At 51.7% G+C, this 20,441-nt stretch overlaps 4 protein-coding genes across 4 annotated transcripts; 3 read left to right on the top strand and 1 right to left on the bottom strand.

Moving 5' to 3' along the window:
* Positions 1-21: 21 nt before the first annotated feature.
* NCU07276 (ABC bile acid transporter) lies at positions 22-5,672 on the top strand. The gene is made up of 3 exons (XM_957037.3): positions 22-711; positions 871-1,272; positions 1,339-5,672. The coding sequence occupies exons 1-3, from the start codon at positions 643-645 to the stop codon at positions 5,521-5,523; spliced, it is 4,656 nt and encodes a 1,551-aa protein (XP_962130.3). The 5' UTR covers positions 22-642; the 3' UTR covers positions 5,524-5,672.
* A 314-nt stretch (positions 5,673-5,986) lies between these two features.
* Positions 5,987-9,214, bottom strand: acw-8 (anchored cell wall protein-8). Its single transcript, XM_957038.2, has 2 exons — positions 8,888-9,214; positions 5,987-8,824 (listed from the first exon to the last, which is right to left on the bottom strand). Exons 1-2 carry the CDS (start codon positions 8,957-8,959, stop codon positions 6,692-6,694), a joined length of 2,205 nt encoding a protein of 734 aa, XP_962131.1. The 5' UTR covers positions 8,960-9,214; the 3' UTR covers positions 5,987-6,691.
* A 5,297-nt stretch (positions 9,215-14,511) lies between these two features.
* On the top strand, positions 14,512-16,427 carry NCU07279 (hypothetical protein). Its single transcript, XM_957040.2, has one exon. The coding sequence runs from the start codon at positions 14,751-14,753 to the stop codon at positions 15,243-15,245; it is 495 nt and encodes a 164-aa protein (XP_962133.2). The 5' UTR covers positions 14,512-14,750; the 3' UTR covers positions 15,246-16,427.
* A 511-nt stretch (positions 16,428-16,938) lies between these two features.
* stk-50 (serine/threonine protein kinase-50) lies at positions 16,939-20,158 on the top strand. Its single transcript, XM_957041.3, has 4 exons — positions 16,939-17,618; positions 17,697-17,834; positions 17,898-19,456; positions 19,525-20,158. Exons 1-4 carry the CDS (start codon positions 17,597-17,599, stop codon positions 19,738-19,740), a joined length of 1,935 nt encoding a protein of 644 aa, XP_962134.3. The 5' UTR covers positions 16,939-17,596; the 3' UTR covers positions 19,741-20,158.
* Positions 20,159-20,441: the final 283 nt, after the last annotated feature.

Raw genomic sequence — 20,441 nt, 5'->3', positions numbered from 1 at the left:
GTCTAGGATGGATGTTGCTATGAGGCAGGCGTGACCACTGGCCTAGAGGGAGGGAGTTATTTCCCGCAAATCGAATCACTTCTCCAGGCTTTACTAATGCTTCGTTTTGTTTTTACCGTCCTCTTCTTTTTCGTCTTTGATCTATCATCAATTCGAGGCTTGCCTTTCGTTGTTCACTTCAGCCTCTCAACGTCTTTTTACGTCTCTTGCTGCAAGTATCGGGTTGGTTTACTTCCTGTCTTACCATCATCAGAGCCTAAACACTTTCAAACCACCAACTTCATCGTACTGCATCGGTCAGCATGATTCAGGCCCCATAAGGCTTCTTTCAATACGCCCTCGCCCTGCGTGAGGCAACGCAACGTTAGCATGCGTCAACATCACATAGCATGCTGAAGGTGGTCATGTCTAAAAGAAATACTATCCAACAACCACATCAAAACTATACATACATCTGTACTGGTAGCAGTCTTTTCTACCACGTACCTTTTTGGATCTCACATTCTTTTCGTGCTTATCCGGCGGGCCACGCAAGGGTCCAGCAGCCGCCATAGCGACACCCAGCAACAACAACAACAACAACCATCTTCATCGCGAGAACACCTCGAAACTCATCAAACGGGTTCCATCCTCTTTACCGAAATGATAGACACGACAACATACGGTCTAGCCGGTCTATGGCCATGCTACAGTTGTTGTCAAGAATTCTGGGTATGTAGCTGCAAATATATTCGTCGTGTTCCTGCTCTGGTTCTCATATCCGTCGGGTAAAGACACGCGGATACCGTATCCGAGCCTTCTCTGCTTACGGTGCCTTCAAGTAACACCCAAGGCTATTCCGTAAACTCATCGCTAACACCAATTCTACAGATACCCTCTCTCGCCAACTTTGGACCGCACTGTCTTGGCATCGTTGGCCATATTCCTGTTTGGATCTCTCTTTTGGTTTTTGTGTTTCATTATGCACTGGTTTGGTTCGACCCATGGCGCCCCATTTGGTTGCGAAACCTCACTGCCGAGAAACACGTGGCTGGATTTCAAACTCACGATCAAGAAGGAGCCGGCGCCAACCACGACGAAAGCTTCGAAGATACTCCGCTACTCCCGCGCCGACGAGCAATTGCGGTTTCTCCTAAGAAGATATGGACACGCTGGACATTGTGTCTTCTGGTTCTCAATCTCACCGGTGCCCTCATCAGCATATTTAGTGCCGCCATAGCCCATCAAAACCCCACCGAAATCCAGCTACATCTCATGCCCCTCATCCCCAATGTAAGATGCGATACCTTGATGGCAGGCATAGGTCATTTCTGGACTCTGTACTGACGGCCAGCGCAGGTACTGTCGGCATTACTCATTCTCGTTGATCGTCCCAGAACTGTTCGAAGGTCGCTCTTTGTCATCGCCGCCACGCTTCTCTTCTTCCAACTCACGATTACCACGCTTGCCCCAGATGCCATCGGAACGACATGGAAATGCTTTACAACCTGGGGCGCAGGGGATTGCGTGACTCTAGCGTCCATCGTTGTCATGCTCAACATGCCACTGCGAGATCCGCTATTGAGTAGCTCCAAGATTGGCAAGCCTTTCGCCAAGCCGGAGTCCAGTGTACGAAGCCCTGAAGACATAGTCACCCTTTGGCAGTGGATGTCTGTGTCTTGGATGGCGCCCTTGATATCTACCGCCTGCAAGAGGCAGTTGCATGACAAAGACGTCTGGCTTCTGGCATCCGACTTCCAGCACCAGACTCTGCACCTCCTTTTTAGAGATTTGACTGGTACTGTACTCGTTAGGTTGCTCAAAGCGAATGGTCTTGATATCGTCCTGACAACATGCCTCGGAACATTCGAGACATTGGCTGAGCTATCAGAGCCCGTTTTACTCAAGCAGCTTCTCAATGCACTCATGTCCGAAATTCCTGCCATTCGGGCAGCTGTCGTCTATGCCAGCTTCATCCTTATTGCAAGAGTTTTGAGAGCTCATTCTGCTGTGTTTAAAATCTGGTACGAACGACGCAACTACGAGCGATCGCGCGGCGAAATGATCACCATGATTCACGACAAGACATTGCGCCGGAAGGCCTTCACTATTGCGGCGGAAGTGTCCACGCCCAGCTCGCAGACCAGTACCTTGTTGGGAGATGAAAATGATACCCTGGAGGATATCAACAACGAGGACGCTGAACCTTCTCAACCCTGGAGTCTCAGGTCTTGGGTCAGGGGGGTGTATCAGGCTTTCAAACACAAATCCGTGGTCCCATCTCAAAGAGGAAAGGAGGCGCCTGCGTCAACTGGAAAAATCCTCAACCTGCTTCGCGGTGACGTGTATGAGGTGGCCCAAAGATTCTGGGAGGCATCAACGCTTCTCACAAAACCACTCAGTGTCATTGTTTCCATAGTTCTTCTGTGGAACATCTTGGGGTCTGCCTCATTGTATGGCATCCTTGTCATCGTCGTCGGCATGGCTGTGAACTATTACATGACGGGCTTGCTAAAAAGAGTAGAGAAAAAGCGTCGTGCTACTACCGACGTCAAGCTTGAGCGCACCAGTCAGTTTGTGGAATCACTTCGTCATCTTCGCTGGTACGATTGGCAGGACCGATGGCTTGGGCATATTATGGAAATTCGACAGAAAGAGTTGTTCCAGCGCGTCAAAAGCAATGTTGTCGACAGAAGCATCAACGTCATCAACAACATAACCTCGTACATGTTTCCTGTTGTTGGATTTGCCGCATATACGCTTATCTTGCATAGGCCTCTAACAGTCGACATCGCCTTCCCGGCTCTTGGTCTATTCACCATGTTGCAGAACAACCTACGCGACCTGCCTTCCCTCTACACCTCTCTGACCAACGCCAGGGTTGCCATGCGTCGCATCGAGGATTTTATGTTGGAGCCAGACAAAGACGACAATGAGGATGACGAAACAGTCACCCCTGCCTTCCACCAGAGCAATCTGGAAATTTCTATCCGCAATGCATCTTTCTCATGGCCAGGCTCTGACACAACAGTGCTGGATAATATCTCCTTTGTTTGTGAGCCCGGTTTGGCCTTGGTCTGTGGTAAGGTTGGCATTGGCAAGACGGCATTACTGCAAGCTATCTTGGGCGAGCTCGACCAGCATTCTGGTGAGAAGAATGTCCCTGCCGAAATGATTGGATACTGTGCCCAAATGCCATGGCTTGAAAGCATGAGTATACGTGACAACATCTTATTCAGTACTCCTTTTGATGAGGCGCGGTACTGGCAGGTCCTCAGGGCATGTTGCCTTGTGGAAGATCTCAGAAAGTTTAAGGGAGGAGATAGATCCCTGATTGGGGAGAATGGTACTGGGCTTTCTGGGGGCCAGCGAGCTCGTGTGGCGCTAGCCCGGGCTGTTTATAGCAGGAGTCGGATCCTCCTTCTCGATGACCCTATCGCCGCTCTTGACCACCAAACCGCCGAAACTATCTCACGCAATCTCTTTGCCGACCAAAACTCACCACTAACTGCGGGTCGGTTGATCGTACTAGTGACTCACCGCGTTGATATTGTTCAGCAATATGCCTATCAGGTTCTGGACATTGTTCCTGGTGGACAAGTCAAGACTTTCAACAGAAGGGAAATTGCGGAACACGAGAAGGAACTGGAAGCACAGGCCGCTACCACACCGGAGAGCTCACCGATCGCCGGATCTTCTACCAGTCAAAACACCGAGGATTCATCGTCCGAGGAAGAGGCTGAGCTGGCCACGGTGGCTGGTAAGTTTATTCAGGAAGAACACCGGGTGCATGGTGGTGTTATGGCCACCGTCTACTGGCAATATGTTAAGGCCGGTAAACTTTCTTGGTGGGCCACGATGGTTACGCTCTGTTTACTGATCCGAATGACCAACCTCGGCTATAACTGGTTCTTGAAAGAATGGGGCGAACAATATCGGGAATCAACTGAGCTCGGGGATAGACCATACATTCTCATTTCCCACGCCGCCTTCAAAGCCGACGGCATCATTGAGCCCGGCCGACATCTTCCTCCACCTGGAAAGAACGTACGACCTTGGCTTACCTGTCTGGCCATTATTGCGCTGGTTCAGGTTTTGTTCGAAGCCCTGTCGGATCTTGCCCTCATCGCTATCATCTACAATGCTGGAAAATCCCTCTTCGCCAAGGCCATGCGCTGCGTCACGAATGCCACATTTCGCTTCTACGACGTGACACCTGTTGGACGGCTCATGAATCGTCTTACTTCCGACATGGGCACGATCGACGGGCAGATTGCGACTCAGGTGTTAACACTAGCGTTCTATTCCCTGGGCTGGATGACCTCAATGTTCGTAATAGCAACAGCAACACCGGTCTTCATTATACCCAGCGTTGGCACGACCATGTTATTTGTCTATTTGTATGGTCGTTACCTACCTGCATCGCAGGACTTGCGTCGTCTCGAGACGGTCTCCCTGTCGCCGCTTATGTCGAATTTTGGCACGCTTCTCGAAGGCTTGACTACGGTACGTGCCTTCCGCGCAGAGCCACATTTCCAGAACCGCATCATCGCCACGACCGATGACTTTCAGAAAATGGATCACATATACTGGTCACTGCAGGCCTGGCTACAATACCGCTTCGATCTTGTGTCAGGTCTCTCGGTGTACGCCCTGACCCTGACAGCCATTATCCACGGACTATCCAGCGGCATGATTGGCTTTGTATTAGCCGCCGCTGCCAACTTTGTAGAGAGTACGCATCAAGTGTGCCATCGCTATGGCGATATGCAAATGCAGTTTGTCAGCGTTGAGCGTATCATCGAGCTTCTCAGCCTCGAACAGGAGCAAGCAAACACCGACAACCCGCCTCCAGCTGGTTGGCCTTCTTGTACCGATGACATCGTCTTCGACAAGGTGACGTTGCGATATGCACCCGAATTTGACCCCGTTCTAGTGGACGTGAGCTTGGTCATTCCCGGCGGCTCGACTGTGGCGGTGACAGGTAGGACTGGCTCCGGCAAGAGTACGCTCGCATATGCCCTGCTTAGCACGATCCAGCCTGATGCAGGTACAGGCGGTCAGATCCGCATAGGTTCCGTTGACATCGCCAAAGTGGACAAGCATATACTGCGTCGACACATAACCTTTGTAGCGCAGGATCCCGTCCTCTTTGCCGGTACACTAAGGGACAATCTTGACCCTCTAGATGAGCACAGTGAGGGCGAGCGGGCTCAGGTTCTCAAGACGGTTTTGAACAACGGATTCACGCTTGACACCAGAGTGGATGGCGGGGGCAAGAATCTCAGTCAGGGGCAGCGCCAGTTGGTGGGGCTAGGCAGGGCGATTCTCCGAAGGAGTGCAATTGTGATTATGGACGAGGCGACGGCGTCGATTGACGTGGAGACAGCAACGTATATTCACCAGTTGCTGAGGATGGAGTTACGGCATAGCACTGTGATTACGATCGCGCACAAGGTGGAGGCGGTTAAAGATGCGGACTTTGAAATTGTGCTGGACAAGGGAAGGGTAGTAAAGGCTGGGAGGAGGGTTCCCAAGTCGTAGAACGGCTCTTCAAAGGGGTGTTATAGAGGCTAAGGTCGGACATCAGTTAAAAGAAATCAGCGATACTATACGAGCGCATATAGGTAAGTGATACTACGGAAGACTTCTTCCTAAACCAGTATAGATCAAATCATCAAAACAATTGGGCCTTAACACCGATCTCCATTTGCCAGATGCCATCCCGACCAAGGCCTCGGTGCCAATTGACTGTATCGCAAGTCAGCTTAATCCTTTCATGTGGCCTCCACAAAGAGAAACTTCCAGAAATTCCATCGAAGGTTCTATTCATCCTCTTTCAGTTCCTCTATTTTTTTTTTTTTTTTGTTTCTTTGTTCTTTTGTTCATATGTCACCATTTACCTCTATCTAGATAAGAGATCCAATCAAGATGAGAGAGATCCGTCCTTCAGGGGTTTTACCCAACAACAACAACAACAACAACAAAGGAACCCGAGTATCTGGGTCGGTCTGCGGTCATCTTTCATTGGGCTGCTGTGCTCCTGACTTGCACCGATTCCCGCGAGATATGAGACATTCATTCCGTGTAACAAAGACAAAGACCCTGAATGTCTTACTTTCCATCCATCCATGTGACGTGGGTGGGTACTTGTAAGATGAAAGACAAAAGGCTAAAAGGCTTAAAAGGCAAAAGTGACGACGACAAAGCCAAGACACGGAAGGACGACTATGTCTGCCACGTGGAGTGGGAACGGAAGTTGCCATGCCATGCCATGTTGACAGCTTGGGTTTTTGGGGACTAATTGACTGACTGAGTCAGTCAATTTTTGGGTTTGGGGGTTTGAAAAACTTTGAGTACCTACCTACCTAAGTGCCGATACTCTCTCTCTCCAAGAGCAAGCAAGGTACGCAAGCTGTCGCACTGATCAGGGCACAAAAATGGAAAAGAGAAGAAATATGAGTAAAAAAAGTAAAAACACCATTTAATTTCCAATATAAACACAAGAAAGGTAACTTTTTGTCCTTGTTATGTTATGTTATGTCGTGTCATATTATATGATGTGCATATATGTCCAACGATTCAAATCCTAATAACATCCTTTCCTTCCCTTCATATGTCCAAAATCATTAAAAAAAAGTCATCCTCCACATCGTAGCTTTTCTGGGTTCCTAGGTTCCTGACTAGGGTACCAAGTATATCCATTCCTTTCTTAAAGAAGAGCGAACAGCAACCCGACAACACCCAGCAACCCACTCCTCGCCGCAGCGTTGGCGCCAGCCTCCACAGGTGGGGGAGGGACGGCGCTGGAGCTAGGGACGACAACGATGGAGCTGATGGTAGAGCTGATGGCAGGAGGAGCCGAAACAACAGGAGCGGAAGAAGTGGTGCTGCTGCTGTGAACAGGGACGGGGGCGGCACTGCTGACGATAGCATTGGAGCTGGGAGCGGGAGGAGGGACCACCACGGCGCTGGAGCTGGGAGCAGGAGGAGGGACAACCACGACGCTGGAGCTGGGAGCGGGAGGAGGAACAACCACGACGCTGGAGCTGGGAGCGGGAGGAGGAACCACCACAACGCTGGAGCTGGGAGCGGGAGGAGGGACCACCACGGCGCTGGAGCTGGGAGCGGGAGGAGGGACCACCACGGCGCTGGAGCTGGGAGCAGGAGGAGGGACCACCACGGCGCTGGAGCTGGGAGCGGGAGGAGGGACCACCACGGCGCTGGAGCTGGGAGCGGGAGGAGGGACCACCACAGCGCTGGAGCTCGGAATGGGAGCAGCCGAGGAAGTGACGATGGGGATGGTCACAGGAGCCGAGGAGGTGAAGATGGGCATGGTGACGGGAACCGAAGAGGAAGTAGGCTCAACAGGGCAAACGGTAGTGCCAATGGTAATAGTCTCGGTGGTGACGGTGGTCGAGTGAGCTGGGCAGTCGGTAACGGTGATGGGACACTTGGTGATAGTGTGAGTGGTAGTGGTGACGATGGTGCTGGTCGTCCACTCGACGGAAGATTCAGCCGAAGACTCGATGGGAGCAGCCGAGGTCGAGGAAACAGGGGCCGCGGAAGTAATAGTAATGGGGACTGAGGTCGAGGGCACAGGGACCACAGAAGTGACGGTGACGGGGACCGAAGATTCGGAAGCGGTAGAAGTCACAGGGCAGACGGTGGTCCCGATGGTGATAGTCTCCGTGGTCACGGTGGTGGAGTGAGCAGGGCAGTCAGTTACGGTGGTAGGGCACTGCGTGATTGTGCGGGTGGTGGTGGCGATGATGGTGCTAGTCGTCCACTCGGTGGAGGATTCAGAAGAAGATTCGACGGGAGCCTTGGAGGTCGAGGATACAGGGGCCGCAGAAGTGATGCCAACTGGGACCGACGAAGAAGTTGCACTGGGGATGACGGTAACCGAGGGGACCGAGGATTCGGACGCGGTCGAAGTAACAGAGCAGACAGTGGTACCGATGGTGATGGTCTCAGTGGTCACGGTGGTTGAGTGAGCAGGGCAGTCGGTGACAGTGGTAGGGCACTGCGTGATTGTGCGGGTGGTGGTGGTGACGATGGTGCTGGTCGTCCACTCGGTGGTGCCGGACTCCTGGGCCGAAGTAGTAGATGGAACGGGGGCCGCGGAAGTGATGGTAACGGGGATGGACGAAGAGGGAACCACCACAACCGAAGATGTAGTCTCGGGCTCGTCGTCGGTGCATTCATCATCGGTGGTCGAAGAGACGGGAACGGAGCTCACTACCGAGCTGGGAGGAACAGTAATGGTGACGGAAGAAGAGGGAGGAACGGTAACGTCAGTCGAAGTCTCGGGCTCGTCATCAGTGCATTCATCATCGGTGGTCGAAGAGACAGGAGCGGAGCTCACTGCCGAGCTGGGAGGAACGGTGATAGTAGCCGAGGAAGAGGGGGGAACGGTGATGGTCGCCGAGGTGCTAACTGCCGAGGAAGAGGGCAGCACAGTAACGTCCGTCGAAGTCTCAGGCTCGTCCTCACAATCAGAATCATCATCCGTAGTCGTGGATGAAGTGGGCGGGGCACTCGTTACGGTAGAAGAGGGCGGTTGAGTGATGTCGGGGATAGAGGTCGTAGGCGCAACCGTGGTGTCCGAGGCCGTAGTCGTCACGGCAGGAACACTGGTCTGGGTAGTAGGGGCCCCGGTCGTGTGAGTTGCGGTATAAGTGATGCAGGAGCAGGCTGAGCTAACAGCCGTGCGGTCGTTGTCGCAGTTTTCGAGGTAATCCGGGATATTCTTAATGCTTCCACCCAAAAACCCAGGGCAAAACTCCTTGACTTGTCCGTAGAACCGCTCGTCTGTCATCTCATTGTAGCAGTTGTCAGGGTCCTGATATCCCGTGTCAGTGAGAAAGTCTTGGTTTGAGTGTTATACAGAGGAGTGATCACTTACACAGTCAGGATACGTCCATGCCTGGGCCAGGCCGAGGGACAAGGCCCCCAGAGCAAGTGTAGCGGCGCGCATTGTGTCCTTGAGATATCCTTAGTTGCTTGCTGATATGAAAAAAGAAAACGACCGACGCCTGGAGCAACACAGAGGTATGTTTATCAACAACGAGAGTAGAAGGTAATCCGGTTGATAAGTCCTTTCCGTATCTGCAGACAAACGAGCGACTGCGGGTGGTATTAGATATTACAAAGGGCAGACTATTTCCCTTGTTGTTGCAGCGAGGAGAAGTAAGAAAGGGACCGGAGAGGAGGGCACACTGGTGACCCCGAATGGGACCGCACTTCTCTTTATAAAAGAAAGAAGCAAAGGACGAAAATATCTGCCCATCTTTAACCGACAGCCACCAGAATCGATAGCCTCTGGGGCTAGCCTTGGTCCCCGGGACCTGGAAAAAGGCTGAGGTGCCATTCCCAAAGCGGGCAGCAGCTGGGCAATACGATATTCAGCCAATATTTGGCCTTCGGTGGCGCCCTACACAGGTGGTGAGGTCGCATTGTGGATCGTGAGCTGACAGGGAATCAGGGGGTTTCCTATCAAGTCCAGATGCGGACGAGCTACTGCAACTTTCCACCTGCCATCTCAAGCCATGGTACCTGTCCATTGGCCTGTCCATCCGCCCAATGGCAATCAGTTTTGCGCCCAACTGTGAGCGTCGGTTAATCGGCCAGATAGCCGCTGTCCACGCTAGAGAGGGGCTTGGCTCGATACTATTGGGACCGATGGTGTGTGGTCTAGACGGCGTTAGTTTGTTATGGAGTTTTTTTTTTTCTGGGGATGTTGTCTCCCAAGCAGCCGTGTTATTGTTTTCAACCACCTCCTTCCCTTTTGACGATGGGTTTGCTTCCATGGGACTCTTGTGTGGGGGATCCCCCCATGGTACACTAGAGTGAGTGTTGAGATGAAGAGTGGAAAAGGTGATGATGGTCATGCTGATGACAAAGAGGGTTACAATGGTGTTGTTCTCTCGTGCGTAACCTTGATTCTGACCGTTGGACATGCAACTTGCAAAATGCTCGACTAAGCGAACGAATCTCGGCGAGCCATGCACAAAATACGAGCTGCACAGGTTAGAGTACCTGCCTTACGCCGTCCGTAGGGGGAAGCGATTTGCACACATGCCGTGAGTTGTCATGTCGATGTGGTGCAACAACTGAAAACCCCCTACTTCCCCGGAAAACCCCATCACGGACGCATCTTGAATGGCTATCCGCGCACAAAACGACACGCCATGCAGCGTTTGGGAATAAGGACAGAGAACAAAGTCCGGGTCGATGGGCAACCACGAGGCCCAAACAAAGGTACCATTCAAGCTGGGGAATTTCGTGATTGGATAGCAAGAAGGTCCTTTGTTCGAACGGTCGCAGGAGCGTATGACTGGTTGGGATGTCGGTGCCAATGCAGATGGCGACTCGGCTTGCTTGGCCCTCGGCTTCAAACCTGTTGAACTTTCTTGGTTGCGCTTGTCATTAGTTATTTCCTCCCTTTTCTGGAAGTTCCTTTACACCGTTCACTCCTCCCTGTATTGGTAAACAGCGGTTTCTGGCCACCCAGAGTGCCTCCTCGCCTTTTCCCATCGGCAAGGAATTCCGTTCTTCTCGTATAAACCAACTGACTGACTGCTTGGAATTTCGCTACATTGGTAACTACATGTTGTGTACTTTTATACCCACTTTAGAAATCCTATGGCATCATCCCATCCTATTTTGATCTTTTTGAGGGGTTGATGCGCTCGGTGACTGTGACGTTGCGCCAACTTTCCGTCTCACCATGGTAGGGCTGGACGATCATAGAGACGCGCGGCACTTACCTTGAAAATAACGATGCTGTGATATTGCTGTCGGAAATTGAACAGGACTGTCGAGCCTATGTCCGAATGTTCTCGAAAGGGATACCAATAAATATCCGCTTTGGTCAGCATCTTTACGAGCAAACATCCACCATACAGTACATAGTATGTAGAGTGGCGTCGGTCTAGTGGTTGGCTGAAGACCGTCTTTGCGTGTCGACGCAATCAAACTGCTGGGTTCCCACGTTGATGACATTGATATCCCTGACTCAAAAGTAATGAGAGCCCCCCCGGTGGAAATTAACCCTTTACTCACCTACCTACATGTCGCGATTCGGAGCCAACAATCGTACGGGTATAGATGTGTCGTCGTTTGCAGGTGGAGATTTGAACCACTCCACTCCCAAGGAGCTGGAACAGGTAAAGGTTAACGAGGTATACAGTGGTGGGATTCGGATCTAGCTAGAATATTGTGCTAAGGAGCGACGGCCAAAGACTACAATACGAGCTCCCGAGGCAAAACCTAATACACACGAAAAGGGCCCATGTGATGCGCTATTAGTTGGGCAAGCTGATCAGCCATCAACATCAGGCTGCCCACGATCGTTTCTCCTCGATGTGAACTTCTCATATTGACTCAGAAGCCACCGGCTGAGTACCTCTAGCCATCCAACAAATCATGAATCCTATTCAAGCTTCTGAGCCGCGAGAACCGAGTTTGCAGAACAAGACTTGCGGGGTACTGGTTATACTGTTTGCGGCAGTCTTCCGTGGTTGTCAGGATCTGAGCCTGTTTACGTTCTTGCAGAGATCATCCCCGACATCTTGTCAGTACAGCTTGGACAGTGTTCGACAAGGTTACAAGACAAAGACAGGTCGGCTAGTCCACATGATATCTCAATTCGGAATGCCCTTCTTCTTTTGGCTATGAGTTGAAGTTGATCGAACCGATGTGGCGACCCACACTTGCGGGTCGGCTTACTGGGTCCCAGTTCCGTGTTGAATCCAGCGAAGAATACATCGTCGGCATGCTGATTGCGCTATTGGGCTTTCCAGACGCTTACGAGCTTGTCTATACCGTGCTTATGGACGACCGAAACATGGAGTGCTAGACTGGTCGCTTGCACTTACTCGTAGGTCTCATCCAGCCTTCTTGATGCCATCTCGTCTTGTAACATCGAGAAAGATGTAAAGTAACGCGTGTCAACGGTGGTGGCTGTAGGATGAAAGCATACTATCCATAGAGGTATAGATACTTTGATAAACCGAAACGGTGTGTAGCTTGAGTTACTGATCAACCGTCGCATGAGTATTTCACGAGTGTCTAACGGGCTTCTCAGGGGACAGTGTACCATGTAAACCTGGGGAACTCACAATGGCTTCGCCGAGTTAAATGTATTCGGCAGTCCCATGTACAGTTCCCGGAAGGTACTTGAACCTGGAAAACGACTGACGTAAATCACGGCAAGTGGTCAACACTGTGTCTGAGCAATTGAGTTTCCCGTGTTTCTGTGGTAGTACGGTAGACACTACCAAAAGAAAGAAACATCAAGAACCTGCGAGCTATTCTGAACAGAGAGTACAGTCAGCAACGTCAGCACTTATACGAGATAAGTAAGATGCTGGGTATTTCAAAGCTTATATGGGTAGGTACATTGCAAGTATGTTGTATCATCGAAGCCACGTAGGGTAGGTACAGTAATGGAAAGATGCAGACGAAGGTAAGCGTGCCTCTATAAACCTAAATTAACATCGTTGCTGCGGTTTTACAACATCCGAAATCGTTGTAGAAGAATACTCGGCTTCACTCCCAAAACATCCCTCACTGCCATTCATCATACATCCGGCCCAAGCTATCTCCCCCGTCAGATAAGAAGCCTCAACATCTCTCTCCCCGGCCTCAGCTTCGAATCACGACAATTGGGAACATGCGTACCGTGCATCCTGAGGTACATACGGCTTCCCACATTTCTGGCAATGAAGTTCCGTTCAACAAAGAGGACATGCCAACGTGTCAAAACGATTACCTCCTCCTCCTCCTCCTCCTCCTCCTCCTCCTCCTCCTCCTCCTCCTCCTCCAACTGCCGATGTGCTATTTCACTTAGCACATGACACCATGATGTGACCACAATATTGAGTGGCGCACGTCTACTCCATGTGCCTGTCTCCTCAGCGAGTGTCAAAGCCGGCGTAGTAGAGTTCCTCTTGACAGATCCGGCACATTAAGCTTTGGAGCATCGGCGAACGTTTTGCTTCTTGATGTAATCCCGAGCAACCTGGGCGATGTCGGCCCAGCGGCTGGTGTCAACAGGAGAGAATCTCTATTATCATTGCTAGCAGTGGCATTGCTCTCTTGAGTTTGAGAAGCGTCTGAAGTAAGAAATAAAAGCAGGAGTTAAACCTTCAGGTTTCTTGTCAAAACAGGCATCGTTGACGTAGGTATTACACCGCCGGACAAGACTTGGATTGTTGTGTTTACGAGTTCATCAAAGGGCTTAAGCCCTAGCTTGACCATTTAATGAGCGACGCGGTTGTCGAATCTCTGTGTTTGGGTCTTCCGCCCAAGCGAATTTGATGGACTAGAAGGTCTCGGTGGTGTTAAAAACCGACCTTGACTTTGGCTAGCTCGCCTGGGGCTCGATAGCTGAACCACGTGGGTGAGGTGAGGAATTTCTCGTCTTTTGGACACACAAGTTGAAGGCTCTTTCGTGTGTCGGCTTTGAGTTTGACGTCGCTGTTGTATGCGACCAGGGTTGTGTCTGGGTATCAGTGTGACCCGAAGCCTAGAGTGCGGTTGGCGGGCTCTAGGTCGATGAAGAGAATGTTCTCTGGAAGGGTTGAGGGCATTTCTGCTGCTTGGTTGAATTAGCTAAGCTATGTTCGATATATAGAAGCAAAACGAATTCGTCGAGGAGAGCTAAGCAGTATCGAAGGCCTCGGATCACTTAGACTGAAATGGTCCCGTGGTAGCAACAACGGACAGAGGAATATCCCGGGAGCTAGATAAGAATATGATTAGGGTCAATGTAATGCTCGTCAGCAAATCAACGGCTGACCAAGTTGTGTTCAGAAAGATTTTATGAGATGCAGTTAGTCGCTGTCTCCTTCTTCAGCCGAGTGGATGTGATGACCTTGGTGTTCCTCAGGGCAGCCCTGGTGGTGTCCGTACTTCCGACTCCAAGGTCTCAGAGCTTGACTCCTCAATGGGGGCATTCTGCTTTTTGCCTTTTTTTGTTGATTTGTCTTTCTTCGCGCTCGAAATTAAGGCTTGAGTTGCGATGAGTGAGTTACTAGAGTTGGTAGCGCTCATGATATCAGTGGCGGGGACGGAGGTGCTGGCCCGTTCCGCTACCCTTAGCTTCATTGCTTGTCGCGTCCTTGGTCACCAAGAGAGGATGCGAGTTAATTTGCTGCACACGAGCCATATCTGAATGGAGGCGCGAAGCGGCTGACTGCTTACGGGTGTACGCGAGAATAACATAATCGGATTCGCAAACAATGTTTACTTCTCTGCTATTGTAAAGGGCTCGGTCACAACTGCTTCTTCCTCATACCCTTGAGGTAGTACCGCCTCGCCATTTATCGAAGAGATCTATGGGCTTTGATGAATGGCTAGTTCAAAGAATATCTCGTCCTTTATTGGTTGTACGTGGTTCCGCTCGCCTGAATGTCTAGCTCTCATGAGCGGTTAGCATCATGTTGTTTGTCTGCACTCCATTCCTAAAGACCGTGTGAGACCGGGAACTTCAGGCGTCGAAAAAAAAAAAAAAAAAATGTTGGCCTTGCATGATCACCGGCTGTCAGCTTACTGGCTGACTGATAATATTATCTGTCTGTTTGTAGATAGTCCGAGCAAGTGGACCCCCATCAGCTTACTTAGTGTGAACCTCTTCCCCCCGCAAACCTGCCCTCTGACCTTGAGTTTCAATTTTGGTTCTGCTTCAACCCAGCCACTTGAACCAAGAACTATCCTCAAACAAACATACGTACTACACCGGTGTCTCTCCAAACAACAACATCATGGCGCCAACATCTCCGACTCCCACCGCCTCTGCTACGGCTACCATCCCGTTTCTCTATCGAATCATCTTGCTCTATATCGAACCCCTCTTCGCAATCAACGGCGCTTTCATGGTCTTCTTTCAGCCAGCGAAATACGCGGCCATGATGACGCGCGCATCTGTGCCCTACGATGCCCCCTCGCAATATCTCTACACGCAGATTGGGAGTGGATGGCTGTACTTTGCCTTCATCCAAGCCGTCATCCTTCGGCTGTATGATGATCTGCGTCTATGGCAGCTGCTCTGTGTCGGCATGCTCCTCAGTGATGCTGGGTATAGCTGGTCCGTGATACAAGGGGTAGGCGGATGGAGTCAGTGGATCAAAGTTGGAGAATGGGAAACCTCAGACTGGACCTTATTTTGGGCAACTGTGCCTTTGGCAGTGATCAGGGTTTTGGTTTTGCTTCAGAGTACGGCCGGAACGAGGAAGGGTGAAGTGAAGATCGGTAAATAAAGGGGGTGAAGCATTTTGCTGGCAATCAAAGATGACAAATGACTTGAGATGGAAACTCAACGGCAGTATATGGCGAACGAACAGTTGCGAAGGACGAGTGTTTTTGATGTACGGGTAGAACACACCGACTTCGTGACCAACCCATCATCGGGATTTGGTTTTCCCAAGTACTGCAATGTCTTTCAGAACTCGAGGGTTTGGAGAATTGGAGGAGTGGAAAGCAATGTCAGCTTGAATTGCCATCCTCAATCGAGAACCGTTATTTTTGGGTGCTCCAGGCTGAAAAAGAGATAGAAATCGAATCAATCCTCGGCATCGATGGCCGAGCAACAACGACCCTAGAAGCCTAGTCAAGTAGCCGGGTCCTCCTGGCTGATGACCACGTGACAGATCCTAGCTATCATGGAGAGGTCGAGGAACAACCTGACAATTCCCTGAACTTCCCCTGTTGTTTTGGTAGGGGGATCTTTCTTCGTTATTTTTTGCCCCTCTGCCCCTCTTTGGTGGCTCTCCGCAGTCCGCATATGAAACCGATCAAGAGCTGGCAAGAGATGTCTCAGGTTTTGGTTAGACGCACCCTGGCACCGCCAATGTCGTAGCCACCAAGTCTTGTTTTATCTTGCCCATCATTATCAATCACGTCCTCTTTGGATATGGAAAGTCTCCGAGATCAGTTGTAGCAGGATAGCTCTGGCTTGCTATAACAAGGTGAAACGTCGACTTGGTGTCGATCGACCAGACGTTCCAGGTTGGCCCCCCAGGGCGTGTCCAGGGACTCGGCCTCGTGGGTCTGACTTGTACCCTTGCTACAGCGTGTGTCTGCGTGTATGTAGATGAAGCGGAGATCCTGTCGACAGATTTATACTGCAAGTTCGTCGGGCAATCTTGCGGGTGTCGTAAACGGTGATTGCGGCCGATGAGCCCAAGAAAATTGGAACCCAAAATTAGCAACGTGGTGACAATCAAAGTGCTGTGGAAGAGAGGTTGTCCAGTTTTTAGTGGCATTTTGTCGCCGCTTGTTCCATCAGCCTCAAACACGACCAGAAAGACGCATGGCTGGCATGGCTCTGAAGCACAGAACCCGTCAGGTTTGTTCCCTGGGCATCGGGCCGCATCTGACAAGTCGGGCTGTTAGCGCATATTGGATTTTGGAGGTCTCTCCATTCCCTCATCTTGTCGGCTTGTTGTGATCGTCTCAATGGCAGAGTGTCTGTGACGGTGATTCGATCTTGGGAGAGATTTGACTGACTTGCGAAACTGCGGACAGCCAAGCAGAAACTGGACCCCGGCGGGCAATTAGTACCCCACTTTCCACTTGTCAGCAGCACCCGACTTCCCGTCTTTTCCATCCACCAGGGCAGTGCTTATGTTCGGTTTTGTTAGCGATAGCCCCCCCCCCAGCTGACCCCCTGGCCTAACAGGCCTGCCGCGAATCAATGGGTCCAAAAAGGAGAGAGAGCGGGGCCCGCGGCAGGGCAAGACAGGCCCAGCGACCTGACCACCTGCAGGAGACGGGACCAGATTATCTCCTCCACCTCTGGGTCCCGCATCAGCCACTAACAAGGATCCCGCCGGCTGAACACACCAGGCATTCCATTTCCATCCTGCTGCGCTCCCGCCGCTGTCAACCGCGTCCAGGGGCACCACGCCCACACAGCCCACCTCACCACCCACTGCACCACCTGGCCCCTACCTGGACAGCAGCAGCACGCACTCCCGCCCGCCAGGCGAACACCCCCCCGACTCCCGCCCGACACCTTGGGATTCTATCGATCCTCCCGTCATCACCGCAGTGGCATCTCGCTGTCCGCCTTCCGCTTTGTGTCGAGGTTCCCTCCGTCCCGTCGTCTTGTTCGTTGTACCTCTACAACACAACCCCCCTCTACCTAGACCCGACTTACTTGCAACATCCATCCATCCAACTCTAAACACGAGTCTTGTTCACACCACCTTGCTGCTGCGCCAAACAGTAGTTGCCTCCTAGTCTGTCGCCCTCGGTCGATTAGAGTCTTGGATTTCCGGACAGCCAGGCCTCCTTTTCTCCTGGCGCCTTCTCGCCCTTACAGTCCACTTCTTCTGTTGACACCGACCCCCTCGGAGGTATCGACACCGACACCAACCTCGACGCCGACGCCGACATCGAAGCCGCCCGCTGTCACGTCACCCAGCCTACCTGTCATACCTACTACTCTCTTCCTAGCCTCGTCGCTTCGTATTTCGTCGCTTTTATCCTAGATCTTCTCCTATCCGTCAAACCTCCTATTGGCGTCCAACCTCAGTCCTTTCGTATCCTACGGCTGGTCCACCCTACCTACGTCCATTCCCCTTTTAGGTTTCTGCCAGACAGCAAAATGTCGTGGAAACTCACAAAGAGTATGTCGGCGAACCCGCGCCTTTTCCCTTTCCCTTTCCCCACGGCAGAACACCATATCTGACATGTTGGCACACCAGAGCTGAAGGAGACCCATTTGGGTCCTCTTTCAAGCCCCTTCTCCCGCTCGCCCTCTACCTCCACCATCACAGATAAGGAAGACAAGAGCCAAGCGGGCAGCTCGGGAGCAGCCACCCCTTCGAACGAGAACACCATTGGTAGGCGCTCAGCCCGTCTTGTTCACTCGGCCATCACAAGATTAACCTCTTTTCCTTTCACAGCCGCCTCGGAAGCCCTTACGCAAGCTCCCATCGTCAAGCCTCCTAAGCCCGGTATCCTCGTCGTCACCCTCCACGAGGGTTCCGGCTTCTCGCTACCCGAACAGTATCGCAATGTCTTTTCCTCAAACCATGGCGGTAACTCGATGTCGACGGGAAGTGCCCTTAACGTTGCAGGCTCCATTCGCACCAACAACTCGTCACGAACAGCCAACTTCCTGAGCGGTTCTTCGCGCCCACAGAGCTCGGGCGGCTTTGGCGCCATTCCTACAAATCACGGCCGTATCTCCACAAAGTATATGCCCTATGCCCTCATAGATTTTGACAAGGTTCAAGTTTTTGTCAACTCGGTCGAAGGCAACCCCGAAAACCCCCTCTGGGCCGGCTCCAACACTCAGTACAAGTTCGATGTGTCTCGAGTTACGGAGCTTGCCGTACATCTTTACATCAGGAACCCCAACGCGGCGCCTGGCTCCGGCCGCAGCCAAGACATCTTCCTTGGTGTTGTCCGTATTAACCCCAGATTCGAGGAGAAGCAGCAGTTCGTCGATGACCCCAAGGCCAGCAAGAAGGACCGGGAAAAGGCCGCCGCCGACTTTGCCAACAAGGAGCGCGCCCTCGGACACAGCGGTGTGGAGTGGGTCGACGTTCAGTATGGTACCGGAAAGCTCAAGATCGGCGTCGAGTATGTGGAGAACCGCGCCGGTAAGCTCAAGATTGAGGATTTCGAGCTCCTCAAGGTTGTCGGCAAGGGCTCGTTTGGTAAGGTCATGCAGGTGCGCAAGAAGGACACGAACCGTATTTACGCTCTCAAGACGATTCGCAAGGCGCACATCATCTCGCGTTCCGAAGTCGCCCACACGCTCGCTGAGCGATCCGTTCTGGCCCAGATCAACAACCCGTTTATCGTGCCGCTCAAGTTCACCTTCCAGAGTCCCGAGAAGCTATACTTTGTCCTCGCCTTTGTCAATGGTGGTGAGCTGTTCCATCATTTGCAGAAAGAGCAGCGATTCGACGTCAACCGCAGTCGTTTCTACACGGCCGAACTGCTGTGTGCGCTCGAATGCCTTCACGGTTTCAACGTCATTTACCGTGATCTCAAGCCGGAAAACATTCTTCTCGACTACCAAGGTCACATCGCTCTCTGCGATTTCGGTCTCTGCAAGCTGGACATGAAGGATGAGGACCGCACCAACACATTTTGCGGCACCCCTGAGTATTTGGCGCCCGAATTGCTGATGGGTAATGGTTACAACAAGACTGTCGATTGGTGGACATTGGGTGTGCTTTTGTACGAGATGTTGACGGGTCTCCCGCCTTTCTACGATGAGAACACCAACGAGATGTACCGCAAGATCCTCAGCGAACCGCTGCACTTCCCCGGACCCGAGGTTGTACCCCCAGCTGCCAAGGACCTCTTGACCAAGCTGCTCAACCGCGACCCGCAACAACGTCTCGGTGCCAACGGGGCGGCCGAGATCAAGGCGCACCCCTTCTTCCACGCCATAGATTGGCGCAAGTTGTTGCAGCGCAAGTACGAGCCTGCGTTCAAGCCCAATGTGGTAAGTATCAAGAGCGCTGCCTACTCACCGGTTGAACAAGCTCAATGTGCTAACTACGGTGACTATAGGTTGACGCGCTCGACACCGCCAACTTCGACCCTGAGTTCACATCGGAACTTCCTCAGGATTCTTACGTGGAAGGACCGATTCTGTCAGAGACGATGCAGAACCAGTTCACGGGCTTCAGTTACAACCGTCCTATTGCTGGTCTCGGGGATGCGGGTGGCAGTGTTAAGGACCCATCATTCGCGAGCAGTCTTCAAGACAACAGCAGCAGGAGATAGACAAAGTAAAAGAGAGGTAGAAACTTTGGCTTGGGCAACGGGAATATAGCAAATGCAGCATAGAGGCAGGTTCAGTTAAGCGGTTGTGTCGCGGCTGTGATTGACCCATTGGTGGGTAAGACTGAGCGTAGAGGTGACAGCCAAGTGCTCAGTCGCTGGACAATGGGCTTTCAAAGTCTTTTTTTCTTTATCTTGTGTTTAGTCTATCCATATTTGTGACTTGAGCTACCTAGGTACATTTTCACATAGGAGTTGGGCAGTGATTTGTTTCATTGTTAAACTTATAAGCAATGTCAAGTATTTTTTTTTTTACAAAACACGGGGCACAGCCCGACGTTTGCTTGGAAACCAAACTCAAGATGAGGTGGAAAAGGGTTAGGCAGCCGAGCAACCCGGAATGTCACATAAATGTAGTCGTGCAAGGTCCTTAAGCCCAAAGCTGCTCAGGTCTTATGATCAATCAGAGGCTGTAGGTATGGATCTTTCTTGCTTTGTTTCAGAGGAACTTTTGGCAGCATTTGCAAGCAGATGGATCAGGGGAGAAAACGGATTAGTAACGAACGGCTCTTGGGAACGGTATAGAAGCATGGCCATTCTGAGCTCCCGTGAATCCCGGCGATCAACGGGGAGCGAGTGACCTCGGGGCTACCAGACTGGAAGATGTGATGAACTGCGAAAAAGTTACCGCCATTTCCAACCCC

This window comes from Neurospora crassa, linkage group IV, assembly GCF_000182925.2.
Source record: "Neurospora crassa OR74A linkage group IV, whole genome shotgun sequence".
Lineage (NCBI taxonomy): Eukaryota > Fungi > Ascomycota > Sordariomycetes > Sordariales > Sordariaceae > Neurospora > Neurospora crassa.
The sequence above is the reverse complement of the archived record's forward strand: the minus strand, read 5'-3'. Positions and strand labels throughout refer to the sequence as shown.